Source organism: Malaya genurostris, chromosome 2 (assembly GCF_030247185.1).
Source record: "Malaya genurostris strain Urasoe2022 chromosome 2, Malgen_1.1, whole genome shotgun sequence".
NCBI lineage: Eukaryota > Metazoa > Arthropoda > Insecta > Diptera > Culicidae > Malaya > Malaya genurostris.
In genome coordinates, this window is record NC_080571.1 from 39,948,386 (window position 1) to 39,960,765 (window position 12,380).

The 12,380-nt window shown below is 39.8% G+C and overlaps 3 protein-coding genes across 3 annotated transcripts; 1 reads left to right on the top strand and 2 right to left on the bottom strand.

Moving 5' to 3' along the window:
* The first annotated feature begins 879 nt into the window (after positions 1–879).
* LOC131428588 (uncharacterized) lies at positions 880–3,006 on the top strand. The gene has a single exon (XM_058592635.1). It carries the CDS (start codon positions 880–882, stop codon positions 3,004–3,006), a length of 2,127 nt encoding a protein of 708 aa, XP_058448618.1.
* A 3,537-nt stretch (positions 3,007–6,543) lies between these two features.
* Positions 6,544–7,304, bottom strand: LOC131431409 (uncharacterized). The gene is made up of 2 exons (XM_058597101.1): positions 7,109–7,304; positions 6,544–7,041 (listed from the first exon to the last, which is right to left on the bottom strand). Exons 1-2 carry the CDS (start codon positions 7,149–7,151, stop codon positions 6,764–6,766), a joined length of 321 nt encoding a protein of 106 aa, XP_058453084.1. The 5' UTR covers positions 7,152–7,304; the 3' UTR covers positions 6,544–6,763.
* Positions 7,305–7,447: 143 nt separating this feature from the next.
* Positions 7,448–8,890, bottom strand: LOC131431711 (SWI/SNF-related matrix-associated actin-dependent regulator of chromatin subfamily B member 1). The gene is made up of 2 exons (XM_058597575.1): positions 8,677–8,890; positions 7,448–8,585 (listed from the first exon to the last, which is right to left on the bottom strand). Exons 1-2 carry the CDS (start codon positions 8,755–8,757, stop codon positions 7,557–7,559), a joined length of 1,110 nt encoding a protein of 369 aa, XP_058453558.1. The 5' UTR covers positions 8,758–8,890; the 3' UTR covers positions 7,448–7,556.
* Positions 8,891–12,380: the final 3,490 nt, after the last annotated feature.

Here is a 12,380-nt window from a genome sequence, read left to right on the forward strand (position 1 = left end):
CGAGTAGGTGGATCTGGAGAGCCAATAGCAGTACGTTCATCGTTAGGTTGGACCATATATGGTCCGGATAAGTCGGCGTCTTCAACGAAAACAGTTATTAATCATCACTCCATTCTGACTGTAACCAATCAACACGCTTAGAAAAAGTTACTCAGAGTTTGAGTACTAGTTACTCATTTTCAAATGATACATGGAAACGTCAAAAATTGAGTAGTTATCATCAATGATATTGAGTAACTCTTACTCTAAATTTGAGTTTAACGCAATAACTCGTTTTTTTGTTACTATTCGCAAGATCAGTCTAAAAGTTGTAATAACCATTTGTAGCAACAGATTGTATATTTTGTTAGTGAGATCGCGTATTTCGAGGGTGAGTCGCTCAACACAAACGGTGTTGTGTCTGCAAAAACCGGAATGATAAACTCCGTGTTTTGCTTTAGAATGGAACCGAATATGCTCAAATGTCATTTATGAGGAATAAGTGTATGATTGGTGCCTGAGCATAACTGACATGTATGTTAATTTGCGATTGACACACTACTCCAAGCAACCACCACTTGATATAGTATTGAATTTAATTACTTAATATTTTAAGACAATACAATCAGAAAAGGAGCAACTTTTTTGCAAATTTGGTATATGTGAAATAAAATTTCACTCAAAATTTGAGTGATAGTTACTCTATTTTTGGTACATGTATAAATAAAGTATTACTCAGTAAATGAGTAGATTTTACCCAAATATCGTTTCCAGTGGAACAACTCAAATTTGAGTAAATTCGGAGTTACTCTAAATTAGAGTTGTTCCACTTTTTCTGTAGATGAGTGAGATCTTACTCATTTTTGAGTAACTATTTTTAAGCGTGAACAATTACACGAGATGCTCGGAAAACAATACGCCATCGAAGATTTGTCTACGTCGTCAATCGATTTTCCTGAGTCCGAAGAAGATAAACTGGCTCGCGACATTCTGGAGAAAACGACTATTCGAGTGGGGGGTCGTTTTGAGACGGGACTGCTTTGGAAAAATGGTGTTCCCGACTTCCCAGACAGCTACCCAATGGCGGAACGTCGGTTAAAAGCTTTGGAAAAGCGGCTCTCCAAGAATCCGGAACTTCAGCAAAATGTATTTCAACAAATCGTGGAGTACCAAAGGAAAGGGTATTGTCACAAAGCAACGCAAGCAGAGTTAGACGACACTGAGAATTTCAAAAAATGGTATTTACCACTGAGCGTCGTCCAACATCCTAAGAAGCCGGGTAAAGTCCGTTTAGTGTGGGACGCAGCCGCAACCGTAAATGGAGTATCGCTGAACAGTAACTTGCTGAAAGGTCCTGACTTACTCACTGCCTTACCATCAGTGATCTGCAAATTCAGAGAAAAACCGGTGGCCTTCGGTGGTGATGTGCGCGAAATGTATCACCAATTGCGCATCAGAGAAGCAGACAAACAAACTCAACGTTTTTTATTCCGTTTTGATCCCAGAAGCCCGCCCGAAATCTATGTTATGGACGTAGCAACATTTGGGTCTGCAAGTTCACCGTGCTCTGCACAATTTGTGAAAAATTTAAATGCCAAGGAATATGCCACCCAGTTTCCCGAAGCAGCGAAAGCGATCGTCGAACGACATTACGTCGACGACTACTACGACAGTGTCGACTCGGAGGAAGTTGCAGTACGGCGAGCCAAGGAAGTACGCTTCATTCACTTGAAGGCCGGATTCGAAATTAGAAACTGGGCCTCAAATTCTGAAAATGTCTTGCGAGAATTAGGTGAGTCAAAACATGAAACAACAATCCATTTTCAGCAGGACAAGATAACTGAAAAGGAACGCGTATTAGGTCTCATTTGGGATACGAAACTCGATGTGTTTTCGTTCTGTATTCCGACTAAAGAAGACGTATTTGCTTTCGATAATCGTCCTACAAAACGTCAAGTTCTCAGTACCGTAATGTCTCTCTTTGACCCGTTGGGTCTGCTGGCTCCACTCACCGTATTGGGCAAGATGTTAATCCAGGATTTATGGAGAACCGGATGTGATTGGGATGAACTAATTTGCGAGGACACATTCTCTGAATGGAAGCGTTGGATTGAATTACTGCGCGATGTGGAACTGGTCAAAATTCCCAGACCGTACTTTGGAAGCACCCTCTCGACTGAGTATCACGGGGTTCAACTTCACGTCTTCTGCGATGCTGGTGAAAAGGCATTCGGTTGTGCAGGCTATTTTCGAATTGTCGTTGGCGGGCGAGCTATATGTTCTTTAGTTATGGCTCGTACGAAAGTTTCCCCTTTGAAGCAGCTTACAATCCCGCGCTTGGAACTGCAAGCAGCGGTACTAGCGGCCAAACTAGCTAAAGCAATCCGGCAATATCACTCATTGAAAGTAGAAAAGGTTTTCTTTTGGACCGATTCCCAAACCGTTCTCTCGTGGATCAGATCCGACCAAAGAAAATACAAGCAGTTCGTGGGATTTCGCATCGGTTCCATATTAAGTTTAACGAACGTGACGGATTGGCGTTGGACACCGTCGAAATTGAACGTTGCCGACCACCTAACGAAGTGGGACAACATGCCGAGCATGCTGCCTGATGGTCAGTGGTTTCGAGGACTAGACTTTTTATATGAAGCAGAGCAACAGTGGCCAAAACAGGTACAACCACAACCAAACACGACGACAGAAATGCGGGCGATCTTTCTTCTGCACGACATAGTACTGATTGAACCCTTCATAGATGCCAACCGAATTTCAAAATGGAATGTGCTAGTTCGGACGGTGGCTTGTCTATACCGTTTCATCTCGAATTGCCGACGGAAACATCGTGGCCAACCTATCGAGGCCTTTACGTGTACGGAAAATCAACGGAAACTGATTTGCTCGTTTATACCAGCAATCAAAGTTGGATTGCGGAAAGATGAATACCGGTCTGCCGAAGAAGGGTTGTTTCGAATGGCACAGTGCGAAGCGTTTGGAGACGAAATAAAAATTCTTCGAAGAAATCGATAAGTTCCGCGAGACAAATGGATGTCCTTAGAGAAGTCCAGTCCTCTTTACAAAATGACTCCTTTATTGGACTCGTCGGACGTTCTTCGACTCGAAGGCCGCAGCGCTGGAGCAGAGATGTTACCATTCGATTTGCGTTTTCCTATCGTGTTGCCTAAAGACAATATTATTACCACCAGACTAGTGCAATATTATCACGCTCGGTTCGGCCACGCTTTCAGGGAGACCGTCAAATGCGAAATCAAACAGCGTTTTGTTATACTTAATTTAAGTTCCGTAATTGCAAATATAGAAAGACAGTGCGCCTGGCGTAAAGTTAACAAAAACCGTCCGAGCATTCCCCGAATGGCTGCACTACCTGTTCAAAGGTTAACACCGTATCGACGACCATTTACTTTCGTTGGGGTTGACTATTTAGGACCAGTAATTGTAACGATCGGTAGGCGATCGGAAAAAAGATGGATAGTCGTTTTCACCTGTTTGGTAGTCCGTGCCATTCACCTCGAAGTGGCGAATAGTCTTAACGCTCAATCATGTTTGATGGCTATCAGGCGCTTTATCTGTCGCCGGGGACCGGCTGCTGAATACTTTTCGGACAACGGGACTAATTTCCGAGCTGCGAGCAAAGAAATTATACAGCAAATACGTGAAGTCCAGAAAGAGTGCGCAGAGGAAATGACAGATGCTAGGACACAATGGCACTTCAACCCACCTGCCGCTCCCCACATGGGAGGAGTGTGGGAGAGAATGGTCAGAACCGTTAAAGCGACGATGGCCTCTCTGGACGACGGGAGGAAACTAACCGACGAAATTCTTCACACAACGTTATGTGAAGCCGAAGATATGATCAACAGTAGACCGTTACTTTTTGCTTCATTGGAGTCTCCCCTGCCTGTACTTACGCCAAACGATTTTCTTCGTGGATCGTGCCCTAATGAGCCTCAGGAGGTCGTACCACCTACAAATGTAGCGCTAGCGTTGCGTGACTCGTATAAGCGATCTCAGCAGCTATCAGATGAGCTTTGGAAACGGTGGATTAGAGAATATGTTCCCAGCATAAACCTCCGAACGAAATGGTTTTCCGAGACACGATCATTAAGCAAAGGTGATCTGGTCTATGTGGTAGACGGTGATCGACGTAAGGCGTGGATTCGAGGAGTGATTGAAGAACCAATCGTTTCTAGTGACGGAAGGGTCAGACAGGCTGTTGTTCGAACGAACAGTGGTACCTACAAACGTGCGGTTGCAAAACTAGCCGTCTTAGATATTGAAGGTGGTAACGCTGCTCCGATACAAGGAACCGGATCAGGGTTACGGATCGGGGATTGTTGCGAAAACGACGCCCGCGACAAATAACACTGGGTAGACGTTAGCTGCGGAGATCCCCTCGGCTAAGTCGGGAGAGAACTGTCAGTCGTCAGAGGCGTAGAGAACTGTCAGTCAAGAAAATTAGTTAGATTTTATTTCAATTCATACATTGGCAAGTTATATTGGATACAGGAGAGCTTTCGGAGCACACCTTTTTTACGTGGCACAAGATTTGTGTTACTATTTGTTGAAATCCTTGAAGGTTAGTTTAAACTATTGAAATGTATTAAATGAATTATTCTGATTGTTATTTACATATAAAATCTTAGTTGGAATAGTACTTTGTCACAGATAATAGTGACGTCGACTCGCTGCTTTCCTCAGGAAACACGTGAGAAGATAGGAGAAACAAAATATGTAAGCATATTGGCATAAAATGAAGAATATATTTCAAATAAACAATTTTTATAGCTTTAAGCTGCCGCTAATGAAAATAGGGCTGCTATAAGGATTGTTTTGTCCGAAAATCCGAACAATTAAAGAAGTTGAAGGTTTACTTTTCATGCAAAAGTTTTATGAATGCGGAAGCTTTATCTCTTTCAAAAGATTGTTTAAGGAAATATTGCATTGTTTGTAATTATTTCCGCAATTGCTACTTGACTCCTATATTGCTCTATGTGACAATTTGCTAACATATCGTTTTCTTGGTTCATAAAGTAAAACATAGAAGGCGCTGAGTTGTTTTGAGTTTTGTGTTTGAATGCCAATACATTGCACAGTTGGTCCGATGAATGACCCCATTCCTCTATCTAGCCGATTGAACTGCTGTCAAACTACCATGCAGAGTGAATAATGTAGAATTTGCTAGGCATACAAACACCTCAAACCTTGGCTCGATGGTTCATTACTACGAAAGTATAGAGTGCCATAACCAGAGTGATGTCAGCAGTTTTTTTGGAATGACAGCTTTGTTCCAAACGAACCAACGTCGTTAAATACAATGTAAAGCTAATGAAACTCAAACATTTCGAATAGAATGTTTTAAATTACGTTACTCTGATTATAGGCACTCTACATAATAGAATTTTGGCTACAGTTAGAGAGTTGGAAATCGAAATATTTTCAGGTACATATATGGTCGATAAAATTTTTTTGACGTAAATCAAATGAAGCATGGAAAAAGAGCGGAAGAGCGACTTTGAAATGCTATTTTTATAGCTGCCGAAATTTAGGTTGCAAAAGTTGCAGAAGTGCCAGGTGCAGACATTAATCCATTTTTCACAGATTTCCTAAGCAGCTCACATTTCCATAATTTTCACTTATTCTTAGCAAAAATTATTTCTTTTATATTCCTTTGAAATATTCTTATATTCCTATGCTTCCCTCTCAAACCCTCGAAGAACTCCGCCAATTTCAATTCAAATCTATGATTTCAGATACAAACCGTTCTCAAGTAATTTCAATTCAAATCTATGGTTTCCGATACGACTCTATACGTGCGCTCGAATCAATAATTCTAATGCTAATAATGATTTCATCAGACAGACAAATCAGATTCAGGATTCGTTTCGACGTAAGATTCATTCAAATTCTTTTTGTAAACACTATTTCTGCATCATCTGCTGGAACAAACATTGAAAACATTGGTAAGTGTAATTCGTTTAACTGGGGCAATACATTGTTATCTGTGATTCGTTTAAGATCTATTCAAATTATTCCGGGCCGTTTCAGTGCCGACATAGTTCCGTGCACGAACAGCAATATTTTTCCACACGTTTCAATGCGTGTGTTCAAACTATTGCAAAAATGAATAAATTCCGGGTAATTCTAACGAACTATTTTGTTTATATTAATTTTGTTTGAATCTGCGATATCTCGGTTTGAAACAACTATTTTTTATATGATCGGAAACTAATCATTTTGTTTGTTGCTTTGCTTTGCAAATCGATTAGTTTGATATTTTGTTCGATTTTAGAGTAATCGAATAATGCAAGAGTTCCGACACCCCTACACGCAAAAACAATGATAACGCAAACACTCACAATCATTGACATTTCTTGTGAGTACCCGCATGCGTCTTCCAAAAATAATGAAGTTTTGAGTTTTGCCTACATTAAGGATTTTTATTGTTCATTGTCAATAGTATCAATACAGGATGAAAAAAAATACTACAAATATTAGGCGCCTGGCATGATTTCAGCGGGACTAAATTGCCTTCCATGAAATTACTCATTACTGATAATTCTTTTCTTTAATAACCGAATGTTTTAGACGACTGCCATTTCCAATTCACAATGGGAAATTTAAAATAAGACAATTTCGCTTGAACAAATACAAAATTGGATTCGCCTTGGGTGCTCAATGTGGCTCCTGAATGGATCAAATGCAAGTTTCACCAACATCTACTTATCTTTGGCACAGATCAAAGTCCATGGAATCGAGCAGAGCCACCTTACAGCTCGGTGTGCTGTGAGGGGAATTTTTTCAGCACAGCATGGTACAGATTGTAGAATGCGTATACCGACACCGACAGGATCACGATCAGTGCCCCACCGAAGGCCATCGATAAGAAGTTACCGTCGATGATACCACTGCAGCTGGATCTAGGCTGGGGCGACCATAGATCCGAAGCACTCCCGCTGCTGTTTTGATTTTGTCGTTCGGCAATCAGACGCTTCATTTGGTTCAATCGTTCGCGAAGAACTTCCACCGACTCCGAAGACAGGTCATCTAACATGTAGAGTGTGGTCACTGAATGAACGAAACTTGAAACAGTTACAGCAAATCATTGACTTACCATCTCTAGAGCTAGCTGAACTTGATTTCTGCTTCGAAGACATCTTCCCTTTTGAGCGTGAGTTTAGTCGTTAGATCTAAATAATTCTGAGTCAGCCTTCTGTTTGAACGAACAAAATATCTAGATTTCACATGAAACAAAACGTTATTTGGTGGATGCTGCACAGCGAGAATATCGATTTTTACTCTGTCAACAAATAAAATGACGTCCAGAATCGGTGCGCCGCCGCATTCGAGTAGAACATTTACCCTTCAGTAATCTGTTCCTAAGAACAGTTAATGTAATTATCATTATTAAGGAACTTTCTCTATTTGAATGGTACACAGCAATCTCGTTCATAAGAGATATATTTTAATTCGTTATTTGGATAAACATACTGTCTTATATTCGTAAACTTAAAAACTAATGTTTGAATGGTATGAGAAATATTTTTTTTGTCAGGAGCAACTTACGTATAGGTGTTGGCCAACCGACGCATTCGTCGTGTGTTACGATCTTGGTCGCGAATTTTCTTCTCCATTTCCGCATCGGTGAGTGTCTCCAGAAACGGTGCCCATTGATCAGCATCACTCGGTGCTCTGAACGGAACTTCGACAGTGGCTAGCGGGGCCTCACTGTACGCATAAGTCCGCTGATGCCACGACAGTTGGCCGCGAATCGAATAGGAAATTGCAGTCACAAACTCTCCACCCAGACCCAATTCGGCGCACAGTTTTACGGCAAAATCTTCGGGATTGTTTTCTTTTTCCGCCATGTCCCACTCAACCTGATCCACCAGGGACGTGTTACCAACGTGAATGTTAAGCTTTACTAACACACGTTGGTCGGAGCCTTCTTCCAGCACAACTGGTTCGCTTGGGTATGCCTCAATTTGCTGTCTAATGGCAGCGGCAATAGCCGGAACAAACGGCGTAGTATTCAAGTCCAAGTCATCACACAATACCTCTGCGAATTGTTCTGGTGTGATCATCGATTCATTTCGATTCCAGGTGAATGTATCGCGTAATTTCTGACCTTCAATTTCCATATCCAACCGTACCGGAACCAACATTTCCGTTTGGGAAGCATTCTCGATGTTCATTGTAGGATCCGTGTCATCAAAGCACATGGGAAATGTGCGTACTTTCTTGTTATGTACTCTGTTCCGATTAATCGGAGTCGCTTGCGGTACCGCATCCAAATGACTGGAATTTGGCATCGTTGGTACCCATGGTGGTTGTTTTTTGCTTGATTTACTCTCCCTGGGAGCGGGCAGCTCCGTTGTGGTAATCGAAACTGCTTTGTACTTCTCATCGTTCCCCTCAAGAATCTCCTGCACTTCGGATGCTCTTAACAGCGAAACTGAACTGGCAAGAAACTGATTGCTTATTCCGGAGTCAAGTAATTTTTTTCGTTCCTCAGGGCTCAACGTGCGCCGGAGCATGCCCGGGTATTTTTTATACAATAAACCACGAAACAGTCGGAGATAGTTACCCACCTAGAAAACAAAACGTTTAAATTTTGTTTCCTCTCAATAGCCGCAGCCATTACAAAAAGCGGCCATAACCAAAACAAGCCACTAAACTTACCTCCGAACCAATGCAAAAATATTCACCATTTTCTTCGATTTGGAAGCTTACCGGCTTATCGCCATACGTTTTAAGAGACATCCTGGTTGCGAAACACTATTAACTGTTTAGAAAATAGCACTTTGATAAGCTAAAATTGACTTTTTAACAACCAAGCATCACCGACGCAACAAAATCGTCCGAATCGAAGGAGCTGTCAAGTCAACACACGAACGGTATCGGTCATTAATGTCGAAAATAAGCTTAACGAAACAAGAATCTTTCCGAAAGCTCTGACGAATCAAAATGGAACCAGAAAGACAATTTTATTACCATGTCGCAAAAATCACACGATAATTCGATCGGAAAAAACAAAAATAAACTTGTCATTTTAACCAACAGCAAAACAAAAATCTAGCGAGAAGTGAATGTTGCACCCAAAGTTGTGTCTCAAGTGAAAGCGGCACCAAATAGTGATGGCACCAAAGATAAATAATAAAGACACGTACGTGCTTATAAATATTTTAAAAAAAATGTGGTTCGTTCCCGGTACCTTCTGAAATGACCGCACTCACCACTTGGTGGAGCGCGAGATTAATTGCATTGTTATCATTTCAACCAAAGTGTGCCATAAAATCTCAATATATACAAATGAGCTACCGAATCGAAAGGGTTCTCACGGTTTGACATTTGCATTATGAATGTATGATGGGAACTCAGCAGTGCAACCAATTTATCACCATTGGTGCCAGTTTCACGGAGGACCGTAGATGTGCGCCAAAAAAAGATCGTGACTGTCATGTCTGGAAATTCGTTTGTGATGGCACCTCGTGTCGATCGTGGTGACATCTTCAAGTGTTCGCCATGCTGATTGAGCAAATTTTACACACAGTTCATACACAGAAAACAGATATACAGGCTCACATATGAACTGTGTGCAAAATTTGCTCAATCAGCATGGCGAACACGGTTTATGGTCGAGTAGGTGGCAACAGTGTTTCCAACGTATAGCAAATTTGAAATTTACACAGGATTTTAAAACATTTTGTTCGAGCCTGTATATCTGTTATCTGTGGTTCATATGTGAGCCTGCACTAAAAATAATAATCATGTTATAGTTACGTGGAAAGTTATGTGAATATTTTCCACCCTACTTTTCAAGTAGGTTTTAATAGACTGGCATTTAAACAAAATGACCATCTGAATCGGCCAGTATTAGTCGAAACTTGTTTTCGTTCGGCACGTCAGGAAAGACTTAGCACTTCGGTGCTTATTACAAGTGTGTTGCAAATAGCAATAACTTTACGTCTGCTTAGCGGTTCAAATTGAACTGTTTAAGTTCGCAGTAAGCAGTTCAATTTGAACTGCTCTGCACTGACGAGTCTAAGACGAAACGTAAAGATAGTGATTTAAAAGCTGTTTAATGCATAATCCAGTAAAAATTACGTGTTTCATAGGTAAAATGTAATGTACTGCTCATATAACATTTATCTATCAGTTCATATCAAATTTAGATACCAAAGAATCACTATTTTATATATTGGTTGAAGTCAAAAGGGAGATTTCAGATTTTTATATAAATCTAAAGAATGAAAAATGACATGCAAAACAAATTATTTATTTTTTAAAATCAGCATAGAATTTTAAATAAAAAATAAAAAGCAACTAATAACGTCGTGGGATCTCGAATCGACAAGCCTCCAGAAATTGTTATGTTGTCACTGCCATCCAACTGAAGCCGAAGTCGAGATCCGAGAACTCCCACAACACTACCGATGCAGGTTGAGGACCATTACATGGGTCCAGTGTCTATAGCTTCATACCGATTTTGAACTCGTTTTTCGGTGGCCTGTTTGAAGCATTCGGCAGGAGCGGGCACACTTCCGGACCCACGCACACTCAGAAAAATTCTCACTTCAATGCTACGTGAAAACGTATGTGATTTTTATCCATAGAACTTTTCTTGTAATACTTATGTGAAGTAAAGATAGCACAGAATGAACTCATGAACTCTTAGTCCACATTTGTATCACGTAATATCTACGTCACTTTTTTTCGTAGATTCTATAGAATAGTTTTGTGAAATTTATACCAAGTTCATTTAAATTGTACTGTAAAATTTATTTCATCTGAACTTACTTTTTACCAGAATTTTACTTAATAGTCACATTATTTTCATGTAATTGTTACTATAAAGTTCTATATTGAATCTTAATAATGTATATTGGTATTAAAAACTAATAGATAACCTGTTGAATCACTTGCGAAAAATATCAAAAATACAGAATACATTGTTCTAAATCCTTTCCCCGGAGCAGCTAAACAGAAGCAAACATTGTTCCCTTTAAGGAATGCATTCAGCTGGAACTAGTAGTTCAAGATGTGATTGATGTGCTTGGAACACAATCTAGAGGGTTCCCCTTTTGAACTCCGCTGTAGAAAAAAACAAAATTGAATTGTGTTTCAGTTTCGTATTTTTGGAGCACAGAATTCGCGTAATGCCAATTGGTCATGTAAATAAGTTGTTGAGGATTGGATTCGCAGAGCCATTTAGTAAACTCACTAAATGCTACATTCGCTTATAAATTATACTTCTGCTTGTTACTAATATTAGATCTGAAAGTATAATAAAAATTAGCTAGACTTCATAACTGTCGATAAAATCAATGAGCAATTATTTACCCCAAAATCACTGTGATAAATACCGTAGAAGGGTCAAAAGGTATTTGGCCTATGTTGTCTAGGTTTTTCAACTGACGCCATATTGCAAGCACAAAATGAACATGACAAAATGAATTCAAGTAAGTGCGTGCCACATAAAATGTATGTGACAACAGCAATAATTCTGACATATGGTTCATTTCATATTCAATCATGATCCGCTGGTTGTTAAAAAGATCACGTAAACTCCGATGACAAAGCCATTTTTGGAATCTACGTGTTTTTTCACATAAGGCTAACGTGTTGATTTTTTTTTAGTGCAGGCACTCGATCCAATCGAACACATGGAAACTTTCATACTGGAATGAACCGATCGATGTAGTAAAAATTGTAATTAAATAACATTTCTCGCAAAGATTTACACTACTCACACTTTGAGAGCCACTGTTCGCCATTTTCAAAATCGAGTTTTTCACACTGGAAATTCACGTAGATTGTTTGACGTTTGGTCAATTCACGTAAACCTTATGTGATGACTCTATTCATTTCAGAGGATGCTCGTATAACATTCATTTTCGTGACGTAAAATATTCAATTTGACATTTGAAACCAGTTTACGTGATTTTTCAAGTGAATCGAACGTGAATTTTTATTTGAGTGTGTATATCTGTTTTCTGTGGTAAACATTTTCAGATGGTAAGATTTATCACGATTCACAGATATACAGTCACAGATATACAGGCTCAAACAATTTTTTTTTCAAAATCCTGAGTAAATTTTAAATTTGCTATACGTTGGAAAAAAGGAGCTCACTACGGCCACCTACTCGACTATTAGTCGCGATCTTTCAAAACGTTCCGGAACTATTACAAAGTATAGAAATATTCTAACTAAAACAATTTGAACACTTTTCACACTTTTTCCATAAGTGTAAAAGACAACTTCCATACTGTTCAAATCACATATCAGTACAATCGAAGCAAAGCGAAAAAAACTTGTCGTTTTACCCAAGAGACGGCTACAAGTATTCGTCACACTGAATGAGCAAAAATATGACCATACGA